Source organism: Pristis pectinata, chromosome 3 (assembly GCF_009764475.1).
Source record: "Pristis pectinata isolate sPriPec2 chromosome 3, sPriPec2.1.pri, whole genome shotgun sequence".
In the NCBI taxonomy this organism is placed as follows: domain Eukaryota; kingdom Metazoa; phylum Chordata; class Chondrichthyes; order Rhinopristiformes; family Pristidae; genus Pristis; species Pristis pectinata.
In genome coordinates, this window is record NC_067407.1 from 39327751 (window position 1) to 39341075 (window position 13325).

The 13325-nt window shown below is 41.2% G+C and overlaps 1 protein-coding gene across 6 annotated transcripts in view; it reads right to left on the minus strand.

Moving 5' to 3' along the window:
* si:ch211-198n5.11 (methylcrotonoyl-coenzyme A carboxylase 2) overlaps window positions 1-13325 on the minus strand; it is a 57621-nt gene that overhangs the window by 14536 nt on the left and 29760 nt on the right. For all 6 annotated transcript variants that reach the window (XM_052012835.1, XM_052012833.1, XM_052012839.1 and 3 more), the window contains 2 exons: window positions 12834-13026; window positions 7930-8021 (listed from right to left, as the gene is read on the minus strand). In XM_052012835.1, coding sequence (XP_051868795.1) covers window positions 7930-8021; window positions 12834-13026 — 285 coding nt within the window. The remainder of the gene's footprint in view (window positions 1-7929; window positions 8022-12833; window positions 13027-13325) is intronic.

Consider the following 13325-nt stretch of genomic DNA (forward strand, 5'->3'; position numbering starts at 1 on the left):
AAATACTTGTTTTTCTCTCTGTTGATGCTATATGACCTGCTGAATATTTCCCACATTTTGCTTTTATTTCAGATTTGCAGCATCTGCAGTATTTTGCTTTTCTGTTAGAAGAAACAAATCTGTTCCTGTATAATCCTATTCACTCATTTTGTGATTCTTTTCAATATGTGCTTGTTTGCAACTAGAAGCCATAATCAGTTTAAACTAATTAAAAAAGGTTCATGAATTTTGGCACTCAACTCTGGTGGTCAGATCCTTTCATAATTTGCAAATGTCCATGACCTTGGGATTTTCGTGTTATGAAACAGATTATCCTCAACTATTACAAAAGCTTTTATTTATTGAGAAATCAAGGTGAAACACCAAGGACTGCAGGACAGAATTCCTGCAAGCTGAGAAACAGAAGAAAAGGCAAGGTAAACTGTGAAGAGTGACTAGGATACCTAGCTTGTGCAATAAAAGCCTTAAGATTAGAAATATTAAAAAAAGGAAGAAAATAAGCAGCTCTAATTAATCCTGGGAAAGAAATAAGTTGCAGTAAGAATCTGAATGGTAAGTCTTTCCTTAGGCAGAGTAGTGTTATAGGAAAAAGGTGCAGGTATGACATGCTACATTTGCAATTTATTAAAAAAAAGCTCTAAAAATATTAATGTTGTCAATATGAAAAAAGAGTTGGTAGAAATTTGTCATTTGTCAGCAAAGAGGTCCAGAGTATCAGCTGTCTATTGTATTTCCCTCCTAACATTCAATTCTGATGAGGACAAGAGGGAGTGGAAAGGAAGACATTTTATCCCCAGTGACAATCTTTTTCTTGAATTCCATCCAAGATTATGTGAGACTTGCTATAAATAACCCCACAGGTAGGAATAATATTCAAGTTGTGGATCTGTTTGTTTCAGAAAAAGACAACGGACTTGGAACTTCAGGATCACTCTCATTGCTCAAGCTTCCTACATCTGAGGGCAGAGAAGGTAGTGAGAACATAAAAACATAGCATTAGAACAGGAGCAGGGGTCAACCACTCAGCCCCTGGAGCCTGCTTCACCACTCATCAAGTTCATTGCTGATCTTCTATGTCAGTGCCATTTTCCTGCACTACCCCTTGTCCTTTGATTCTCTTAATATCCAGAAATCTATCTATCTATATTTGAATTAACATTGGCTGAGCCTCTACAGCCCTCCGGCACAGAGAATTTCAAAGATTCACCACCCACTGAGCGAAGAAATTTCTCCTCATCCTCCCTGCATCCAGCCTGTCAAGCCAGATAACTTAAATCAGATCTCCTTTCATGCTTCTAAACTCTAGAGAGTACAGCTCAGTCTACTCAATTGCTCCTCGTACAGCAAACTTGCCATCTCTAGAACCAGTCTAATGAATCTAGCCTGCACTCCCTCTATGGCATGTACATCCTTTTCTAAGTTTGGAGACCAAAACTCTACACAATGCTCCAGGTATGATCTTACCAAAGGCTATACAACTGCTGTAAAACATCCTTACTCCTGTATTCAAATCCTCTTGTAATAAAGACTAACATACGCTTTGCCTTCATATTTTTAATGCACAGTCTTTTTCCCAGGATTGGGGAATCAAGAATTAGAGAGCATAGGTTTAAGGTGAGAGGGGAGAGATTTAATTGGAACCTGAGAGGCAACTTCTTCACTCAGAGGGTGAAACTGGAATTAGCTGCCAGAGGAAGTGGTTGAGGCAGGTACATTAACAACATTTAAGAGGTACCTGGATAGGTACATGGATAGGAAATGTTTAGAGGGATATGGGTCAAACTTGGGCAAGTGGGACTAGCTTAGATGGGAATCTTGGTCGGCATGGACCAGTTGGGCCAAAAGGCCTGTTTCCATGCTGTATGAATCTATGACTCTAATTGCTTGTTGCACCTTCAGTAGCTTATGTACAAGCATACCTAGGTCCCTTTGAATGTCAACACCACCCAGTGTTTTATTGTACAAAAAAAAAACACACTGTTTTGATAGCTCACACTTTTCCACATTAAATTCCATCTGTCATGTTCTCACCCACTCACTCAGCTTGGCCATACCCCTGAAGCCTCTTCACATCTTCCTCTGTCCTCATCTCATTTAGTATCATCAACAAGCTTAGAAATATGATGTTTGACCACCTCAGCCAAATGGTTGATGTAGGTTGTGAGTAGTTGGGCCCAAGCACTGATCTCTCAGCAGTTACAGCCTTCCTGCCAAAGAAGGCTCAGTTAATTCTCACGGTAAATGAAAACCTGCCTGACCTGCTGAGTATTTCCAGCATTTTGTGTTTTTATTTCAGTTTATTCCCACATTTTATTTTCTGTCCAATAACAAATTCTCAATCCATGTCAGTATTTTACTCCCAATCCTATGTGTTCTAACCTTGGAGTCACAGAATTATACAGCACGGAAACAGACCTTCAGCCCATGAGTGCCCACCATTAAGCACCTATTTACACTAATCCCATTGTATTCTCCCCACTTCTAATCAACTCCCACCAAATTCTACCACTGACCGACACACTAGGGCAATTTACAGTGGTCAGTTAAGCTAACACTGTCCATGCCTTTGCGAGGAAACTGGAGCACCTGGAGAAAACTCACATTTTTTGGAGCAGCCATTGTGAGAGTGGCCAGTGTAAAAGTGGGGAGTTGAGGTTTAAGCGAGGAAGCACAGGTAGGAACAGGTAAGGATTTATTTTCCTGTTCATCCTTAGCATTTGACTCAGTGTAGGCAGGGTGGCAGTTAGGGCAGTGGAATTCTCCTTCTGCAAGGTGTGGGAAGTCAAGGAATCTCATGGTCTCCCTGATGACTACATCTGTGGGAAATGCATCCAGCTGCAGCTCCTCACAAACTGGGTCAAGGAACTGGAGCTGGAGTTAGATGTACACAGGATCATCCATGATGCTGACAGCATCATGACTTTTACTGAGGTAGTCACATCTAAGGTGCAAGCTTCAGATAGATGGGTGACCACCAGGAAAAGTAAGGGGAGTAGACAGACAGTGCAGGGTTCCCCTGTGGCCATTCTCCTCACTAACAGGTATACCCCTTTGGATACTGTGGGGGGGGGGGGGATGATATTTCTGGAGCTATCATCAGCAGTCAGGTCTCTGGCACTGTGACTGGCTCTGAGGCTCAGAGGGAAAGGGTGCAGTCAGAAAAGGCGATAGTGATAGGAGACTTGATAGTGAGGGGGACAGACAGGAGATTCTTTGGCCGCAGAAGAGACACCAGGATGGTGTGTTCCTCCCAGGTGCCAGGGTCAAGGATGTCTCTGAGTGGCTGCAGAACATTCTCGACGGGGAGAGTGAACAGCCAGAGGCTGTTGCACATGTTGGTACAAACAACATAAGTAGAACAAGGGATGAGGTCCTGTAGAATGAGGATAGGGAGTTAGGTAAGAAGTTAAGAAACAGGACCTCGAGGGTAGTGATCTCTGAATTACCTCTGGTGCCACGTGCTCGTGAGGTCAGAAGTAGAAAGATAGGCCAGATGAATGCATGGCTGAGGAGCTGGTGCAGAGGGCAGGGATTCAGGTTCTTGGACCACTGGGATCTCTTCTGGGGTAGAGGTGACCTGTACAAGAGTGATGGGTTGCACTTGAACCAAAGAGGGATCAATATCCTTGCAGGAAAATTTACTAATGCTACATGGGAAGGTTTAAACTAGATTGGCAGGGGGGTGGGATTCTGAGCAGGACCAAGTCATGGGATAAAGCAGTAGCCAGCAAGAGCAAGTTTAGTAATCACGATACCCAGGAGCACAGTAAAGGGAGGGAAAGGAATACTCAGTTAAACTGCATTTATTTCAATACACAAGGCTTAACAGATAAGGCAGATGAACTCAGAGCATGAATTGGCTCTGGGGACTGGGATGTTATAGCCATTACAGAAACATGGCTGAGAGTAGGGCAGGATTAGCAGCTAAATGTTCCAGAATACAGATGCTACAGGTATGACAGAGGTATATGTAAGGAAGGAGGGAGTGTTGCCTCTTTGATAAGGGAGGACATAACAGCAGTGCTTAGAGATGACATTCTTGGGTGATCATTCAGTGAGGCCATATGGGTAGAACTTAGAAACAAGAACGGGAGGGTCACTCTAGTGGGCTGTATTATTGACCCCTCCCCAATAGTCAGCAGGAATTTGAGGAGCAAGTATTTAGAGAAATTGCTCATAGTTGTAAGAATAAGAGGTTTGTATTAGTGGGAGATTTTAATTACCCCAGTATTGACTGGGCCTTCCAGAGTGTTAAGGGCCTGGACAGGGTGGAATTTGGGTTAGGGTTAGGGTAAGTGTCCTGAGTCAATATATAGAGGGCCCTACTTGGAAGGGTGAAATACTGTACCTTCTCTTAGGGAACGAGGCAGGGTAAGTAACTGAAGTGGCAGTCAGGGAGCACCTTGGCTCTAGTGAACATAATTCCATTAGTTTTAAGATAGTGACGGAAAAGGATAGGACAGGCCTACAGGCTAGGGTCCTAAACTGGAGCAGAGCTAATTTTGGGGGAATTAGGCAGGATCTAGCAGAGGTTGTTTGGGTGAGCCTGTTTGAAGGGAAAGGAACGGATAGCAAGTGGGAGGCTTTTAAGAGTGTGACATCAAAAGCCCAGGAGCAGCATGTTCCTGTTTGGGTGAAGAGTAAACCTGGCAAGTTTAGGGAACCTTGGCTGATGAGAGATGTTGAGGCTCTGGTCAAGAAAAAGATGGAAGCATACATTGGGTTTAGGAAGTTGGGAATGAGTGAATCCCTTGATGACTATAAAAAGATTAAAAATATGCTTCAGAGGGAAATCAGGAAGGTAAAGAGAGGGTATGAGGTGGATCTGGCAGGTAAGGTTAAGGAAAATCCCAAGAGGTTCTATAGCTACATTAAGAGTAAAAGGGTGGCCAGGGAGAGAATAGGTCCCCTCAGAGATCAGCGAGGCCGCCTGTGTCTCGAGTCACAGGAGATGGGTAGAATTTTTAACAAATATTTCTCCTTGGTGTTTACTGAGGAGAAAATCATGATCAGTCAGGAGATAATGGAAACAAGTGGAGATATTTTGGAGAACATTATATTACCGGGGAGGTGGTATCTGCAGCCTTACAGCGCATTAAGGTGGATAAACCCCCAGGGCCTGACCGAGTACATCCTTGGACTTTGAGGGAGGCTGGGGAAGAAATTGTTGAGGCCCTTCCGGAGATACTTGCTTCATTGTTAGCCACTGGTGAAGTTCCTGAAGACTAGAAGGTTGCTGATGTCAGTCCGTTGTTTAAGAAGGGTAGCAAGGACAAGCCAGGGAACTACAGGCCAGTCAGCTTGACATCAGTGGTGGGGAAGTTACTGGAGAGAATTCTGAGGGACAGGACCTACCAGCATTTGGATAGACAGAGCCTGGTGAGGAGGGGTCAGCGTGGCTTTCTGTGTGGGAAGTCATATTTGACAAATCTTTTAGTTTTTTGAAGAGGTAATCAAAAGGGTAGACCATAGTTTGTTGAAAGAAGCATCACAGTTAGACAGGGTGGTGAAAAAGGCGTTTAGCACACTGGCCTTCATCATTCAGGGCACTGAACATAGAAGTTGGGACATTATGTTGCAGTTGTATAAATCGTTGATGAGAACTTGGAGTCCTGTGTACAGTTTTGGCGGTCACTCTGTTATAGGAAAGACATGGTTAAACTGGAAAGAGTGCAGAAAAGTTTTACGAGGATGTTGCCAGGGCTAGAGGGTGTGAGTTATATGGAGAGGTTGGCCAGGCTAGGTCTTTATTCCTTGGAACATAGGAGAATGAGGGGCGACCTTACAGAAGTGTTTAAAATTATGAGAGGCATAGATAAGGTGGATGGTAACAGTCTGTTCCCCAGGGTTGGGAAGTCGAAAACAAGGGGCATAGGTTTAGAGTGAGAGGTTAAAGATTTAAAAGGGACCTGAGGGGCAACTTTTTCATGCAGAGAGTGGTGAGTATATGGAATGAGCTGCCAGAGGAAGTGGTTGAGGCAGGTACAATAGTATTATTTAAGAAACACTTGGACAGGTACATGGAGGGGAGGAGCCTGGAGGGGTATGGGCTGAATGCAGGAAATTGGGACTAGCTGGCTGGACTTGGTTGGCATGGACTGGTTGGGCTGAAGGGTCCGTATCTATGCTGTATTGCTCTATGACTATGGTCTCAGGGAGAATGTGCAAACTCCAGAGATAGCAGTCAATTTCAGGACTGAATCCAGGTTGCTGTACTGTGAGGCTGTGGCTCCACTAGCTGTGCGACTGTACTATTTTTACTGACCAACCTCCTATACTGGGTCTTTTCAAAAACATTTCAAAATTCTAATATCAAGAATTTCAATGCCTGAAGAAAGACAATAACTGAAGCCATTAAAATTAGATGTGAAAGCTGTTGGTTAGATTTGCAGGAGGTGTGAAGAAACTCTAGCAGGCAGATAACCCATCTGTTTCTGGCAGCAAAAGGTTCTAGTTTATTTTGAGGGCTGTGGCTCATTACTACACAGACATCACGCTGCACACCCTGAACAGATGTTCTATAGCAGCACACTTACTTCAAGCTGGCACAATGTTACATGTCACTGTTGTCTAGATGGAAAGATGGTAGCTTAGTCCTGTGGGTGTGGAGGAAGCTGATCAAGGAAGGTTGGGCACCAGGGTACCTTTACTCTTTTGGCATTCTTGCTATTCCTAACACCACATATCATCACAAAATTAATTACTCATTTCTGATACAAGTTGTCACCTTCTTCCTCACACCCCCACCCCAGCTTCAACTGAGCAGAATGGAAATTGGGTACATTCACTGTGCACATTCTGTAAAGCAACACACACAAAATGCTGCAGCAGGTCAGGCAGCATCTATGGAGGGAAATAAAGAGCCTATGTTTTGGGCTGAGACCCTTCATCAGGACTGGAAAGAAAGCGGGCAGAAGCCAGAATAAAAGGGTGGGGGCAGGGGGAGGAGCACGAGCTTTCCCCTCCCCTGCCCTCACGACCTACCCATCACACATACTTTCCTCCCTCCGGTTCCCCACCTCCTTCCCTTTATTCCATGGTCCACTGTCCTCTCCTATCAGATTCCATTTTCTTCAGCCCTTTGCCTCTTTCGCCTATCACCTCCCAGCTTCTCACATCATTCCCACTTTCCCGCCCATCTCCCACCTACCTACCTACCCCCTCTCACTTGGATTCGCCTATCATCTGCTAGCTCATGCTTCTCCCCCTCCCCCCACTCTTTTATTCTGGATCCTGCCCTTTTCCTTTCTAGTCCTGATGAAGGGTCTCGGCCCGAAACGTCAACTGTTCATTTCCCTCCATAGATGCCGCCTGACCTGCTGAATTCCTCCAGCATTTTGCTCTAGATTTCCAGCATCTGCAGTCTCTCCTGTCTGCATATTCTGCAGAGCTGTCCATCTAAGTCACTCAGAGGTCCTACATAATTCATAGGAGAGTGATTTAGACAGTGAAACCACTCAGACGAGTGCCCCAGTTAAGCCAGAATGGAGTGGCAAATGGTGCACAATGATTTTATTTCCACTACTGCCCTATTTCTATTATTCAAAACGTTAATAATCAGCCCTTGTTTCTGAACAAGTGAAAGGATTGCTTCATCTTCTTGATTAATAATCTTCTTCTCTTCACTTGTTTAGATACACTAAATAATGTAGTTCAGCACTGTGCTATGAGAAGACCATTAAATACAATTATTATTTTTTTCAGTAAGACAGTAAGTGAAATCCAGTAGTCCAAAACATCAAATGACAAAATATTAAAGGAAGAAAAGTAGATGTAGAGCCATCAGATACATTAAAAGTAAAATAAAATTATTCAGAAAATGTCAGCAATATTGAATAATATAGGCATAATATAAAGTATATAATGCTTGGATAAATTCAGTATTATTTTAAATAAAAAAGAAGAAAACTGCAATCTATTATTTCTTACCCTTTAATCTGAGCAAAGCCAGTTACCAGCGTGGTTCCATACAAAGCTTTGAACTCCAAGAATTTACTTCCATCTGTCAAACGACTCAGTACCTATAAAATATTAAATATCTTTAACATCCAATATTTCATTCCTCTAAAATGCATGTAGCAAAATTGATCATACAAGGAACTGGGTGTTAACTGATCTAAAATAATAGTGAAAAAACCATGCCTTTTTTTCTATTCATTACTTTAAATGCAGAAAACAAATCAAATTGGAAGCAATAATTAATTTGCAAAAGTTCAACATTATGTTATTTTGTTTTTATTTTGAAAGTCAGGTTGGCCATTCTGTTTGAATGCTTTGCCTCCACGGATTCTGCTCGATCCAATGAATTCTTCCAGCTTTCTGGTTATTGTTCCAGATTCCAGTATTTGTGGTCTCTTCATACCACCACAGCAAATATCTGCAGAATTTAAATCTTTTACAGGTTGTGTACCCTGAGCCAAATATCACAATAGATGCTTCCACAAACGACTTTCTAAATATACTTCCCAGCTGCTTCTGAGCTATTTAGATTAGGAGAGACCCATGTTCAATCCTTGGTATGTAAAGTTATCTGATCCCTCAAGGCTGTTGTTGAGTTATGCTCTTGATCATTACCCAATAACCCTTAGCATTTAGTTCATATACAGTATTCTCCAAGATGAAATAATATATGGTTATATATTGTTAAAAAAATAACCATTTATGTAGTTGATTGCCTTGAAAAGCAGAGTACTGAAAGGGAAAACAACTGAGATAGATAATCTAATCCAGGACCACTGAAAGTGTAAAACACATTTTCAAAACGATAAGTACAAAAAATATTTCTCCCTCATCAGCCCTCCAAGATTGGAGAACCAGATATAGGAACTATGGTGATTAACTCATTCTGAATATAGTAGATATCAGACCAAAGGTTAATGAAGGTGTATGAAACTAATGAGTGTTTTTTTTCTGTGATTGTACACTCACAGCTGTCTCTGATCACTTTAGAGTACAGGGATTACAGAAGGACTTGCATTTTTGCAGCACTTTCAAGACCTTAGAACATCCCAAAATACTTATGGTCAAATCAGCATTTTTTTGAAGCATTGTCACCATTGTAGTATTGAAAATGTGGAACTCAGTGTTCGCAGAAAAAGTAATGGAATAATGACCAGATAATCCAAGTTTAGTGATCCAGAGGATAAATATTGGGCAAGACTCAACAAATATGAATTTACAAAGAAAATGGAAATGTCTCACGGTATAATAACCAATACATACATACCAACTCAGTCTACAACAATATCATTTTTAACGATTAAGAGTCAAGGTAGATACTGCAATGATGCCCCAAATCATGTTGGACATTTACTATTTATTACTATGCAACTTATGATTTAAAATCATGACACCAAATTTGTAATACCTCATAATCTTCATATACATTTTTAAACTGCATAGACTAGGGAACAGGTTAGTTCCAATCACAGTTAGAATATGGTGTGTGAAAATGCAGTAAAAAGGGATACTAAAATCCACTCCAGAAATAACCAGGCATATAATGAAACATTGAAAGCTCATGACCCTAGTGTGACTGCAGCTGATTTCAAACATCCATGATCAGGTAACAAAAATAATCTGTCACTCAACAGAGAATGATGATGTAAATGTGGGAAGTAAACACTGCAGGTGATCTTAACTCAGCAGCCTTTATGGAAATAGGACAATAGAAAGTTAGATTGCTATGCATTACTTAAACTTCTGCCCCATGCATACTGCTGGGATACCCTTCTGAATCAGGCAAAAGTCTCATTGTTGTCTCTAATTATCCTGCAGTATTAACATATCAAAAATAATATGAAAACATTTTTATGAATGAAATCAAAAGAGAACTGAACAACATACCTCACCAAATGAAATAATCAGCAAACACCAACCCCAAAAGTGTCCCCTGATAAATTTATTGCCTTGCTGAAAGGCTGAGGGAAAAGTGTATGGAATGTTCGCTATATAAGCTCAGTCCCTTTGAACTGTCTGGATAACAGAATAGAGCCCCAGAGAAGTTAGATAAGAAAAAAAAATTGTTGGGCTAGGAGGAACATGCCTTGACTCCTCAAAGCTTTTCCATCATCTGCAAGGCACAAGTCAGGAAATTGATGGAATACTTTCCACTTGCCTACATGATTCAGCTCCAATAACAATTAAGAAACTCAACACCTGTCTTTTTTTGGGATGTGGGATGTGCTGACAAGGCCACCATTTACTGCCATTCCTTAATTATCCAGCTTGATTGGTATCCCAACCACTACTTAACACTGACTTCCTCCATAATTGCAGCACCATGGCTGTAATGCTTTTCTTCTGCAACATGAACTGATGCAACTTGCCATGGTTTCTTAGATGGCACTTCTCAACTCGAAGAACTCTACTACCTACTGGGATATAGACAGCAGATCTGCAGGAATACCACCATGTTCACATTACTCCTTATATCACACATCATTGTTACAAATACATATCCATTCCATGGTGAAAATCCTGGAGTTCTCTATCTAACTGCACTGCACCGCACCACAGAAATACTTTCTCCACATGCACCACAGTGATTTATCTTGGGAATTTACCATCATCTCCTCACAGGTAACTGGGAATAAAATGCTGACCTTGTCAGGATTGGTCAGGTCCCATGTATGAATAAAAATAAAGTTCTCCTCTGGCCTCTATAGAAGTAACCTGTGAGATGTGACACTCGGGTGAAAAGTTTCCTCTACCCTTTATGCAGGGGCTCTGTGCGCTCCTATGCTCCTGCTGCATGGAGTTGAGAATCTTAATACCATCCTAAATGCTTCTTCCCCACTTTGAGATTGCAGGCTCTCCTACTTTTAAATCAGCAACTATCTTCCCAAACCTATCTTGCTACCAATCCTGTCTATCTCTTGATCTCCCTCTTATTTGCTTTCCTGCCCTGTCCTTTGATGTCTAGAGACATAATCTGTTCATATTCTCATAAAATCTCCCCATCTTGTTTGATGTTGCACCTTTGACAATTATCTTTCATAAATACCATAAAACAATTAAGAACAAGTATCGATAGATTGGAATAGTTGAGGTTATAATCAGATCAGCTACTTAAGAAGATCACGGCTGATCTGATTATAACCTCAACTATTCCAATCTACTCACAGTGGCCTTTCACCTCTTTGCTTAGAAAGAATCTATCTACCTCTGCTGTAACAATATTTAAAGACACTGCATCTAATTCTCTTTGAGGAAGAGAGTTCTAAAGACTCACAATCTACTAAAATAAAAGAAGGTCACTTCATCCTGGTCTTAAATTTTTATTATTTATTTAAACAGTGACCTAGTTCTAGATTCTCTCAGGAAAACGAATGCAAGACTTTCTCGCTACACAGTAAAACCCTTCTGACAATTAGCAAAGGATAAACTTATTATCCCCATTTCCTCTACCCAAAAAGGTGAAACCACTGACCCCTGCTGGATATTGTGTTTGTAGATGTCGGATGAGGATGTGATCAACTGTATTTATTACTGCATCATGAAGAAGAAACTGATTAAAGACTACTTTCTGCGAGGCTGTGTTCAGTGGATGCTTAAAGTCCTGTTCCTCAACTCTCGTATGTAATAGGGGCTTGACTTCTTTTTATCTGTGAGCAGAATAAAGATGCCAAAGAAGGAATGATATACCTCTTTGTTGTGGCCTTGTTTGTGCACCTTACTACTTCCCTGCCTTCCTGGTTGTAAGCAAAGGGACATTAAGGTCATGAAATCAGCTTGTCTTCCAGCCACTGCACTGACAAAACAAATGTAAATGGGTTACTGCATTTGAGGTTAAAAATTCTATTGTATAAAGACTAAAAAACTTTTTAAAAAGTGTAGAAGGCCCTGGATAAATTCAAGTCTTTTCTTTGTCATGTGGTTGCCTTTTTTTACCCATTCTTCCTCACCTGTCATGGTGAAATTAAAGCATACCTAAAGGTTTTTCTCTAATAAACAAAGAGCAACAACTGAAAGAAAAAAAAGACAGTATAATGTTTCAGGGCAGATTGAAGCCACTGAGAGAGCACTGGATGCTCATGGAAAAGGCATGAGTCTAACAATCCAGCGCTATGGAAATATCAGGCCATTTGGGAAATTTCTCCAGTTTCCACTTGATCTTGTCACCTGATATCTAACAAACTTTCCAAAAACAATCACTGAATGCCAGTCAGGAAAGGAAATCTTCGTTGATTTGGGCTCTCAATCTTTGCCTATTAATCTGAGTTCAGCTGCAGGACACCTAATGAATGCCATAAGTTCCTGCTCCACACCTCAACAAGCAGTGCACTTCAATAGCTGGATCATGGTCTACATGCAAAATGGATAGGTGGAGGCAGGTGACTGTTTAACAGCTGGTAAGCCAATTTTGTATCCAATTGGCTAGCTCACACTAGATCCCATGTGATCTAACCTTGTCAAAGGCCATGCTAAAATTCATGTAGACAACATCTACTGTGTTGCCCTCATCAACCTTCTAGGTCACATCTTCAAAAACTGAATTAAATTCATGAGATATGATTTCCTCTGCAGAAAGTTAAGCTAATTATCCCTAATCGTCATTGCCTTTCCAAATGCACGTGGATCTTGTCTGTCTAATTCTATTTTCACCTTCTATATTGACAATTACCAGAAGAGTGTCACTAAGTACCTGTCAGGAGCAGGTACTCGCTGAATTTAACAAATCTCAGTCCAGGGCAGTGATGCTCAAACTGCTAATTCAACTTAACTCAACTTAACTACAAATCAAAGCTTGAATCTGGCTCCCTCTGGTGTTTATTTTATTGAAGACTTTAAGTACTTGTAACCTCCAACTGCTCAGGCACGTACAAACTCACCAGTTCGATATTTAAGGTATGTGTGTAATCTTTTGGAGCAAGACCATTTAGTTCTTCAGCTGCGTAGAGAGGCTCTTCAAAGTCAGTTGGCATGTTTGGTGGAAGTTCAAGATTTAACGTGGCTATGATGTTCCTGGTACATTTGTACGCTTCTTCCTCTGTAGCTGCAAAATGATCAATGCAACCACTAACCCTGAAAATCAGAAAAATCACCAGTTGTATAATTTGAATGGTGGACTGAGGAGGGCTACTTAAATTCAAAATGCCAGCAACAGAATAATAATGGGATGGGGAAGAGAATGGATTGTGAAATAATAACAGGCAGAATCATGCTGTCCGTGCCTGGTGGTTTAGAAGGGAAGTGCCAGTGTTCGGCCATTCTCATGCAAATAAGTCAGAGATTTAGTGAGTGACAGATGCTGTTAACTCCACATCTTCAGACACATGAGTTTACTATGAGGGTTTTACCAAAATATGGATAATGTATATTAT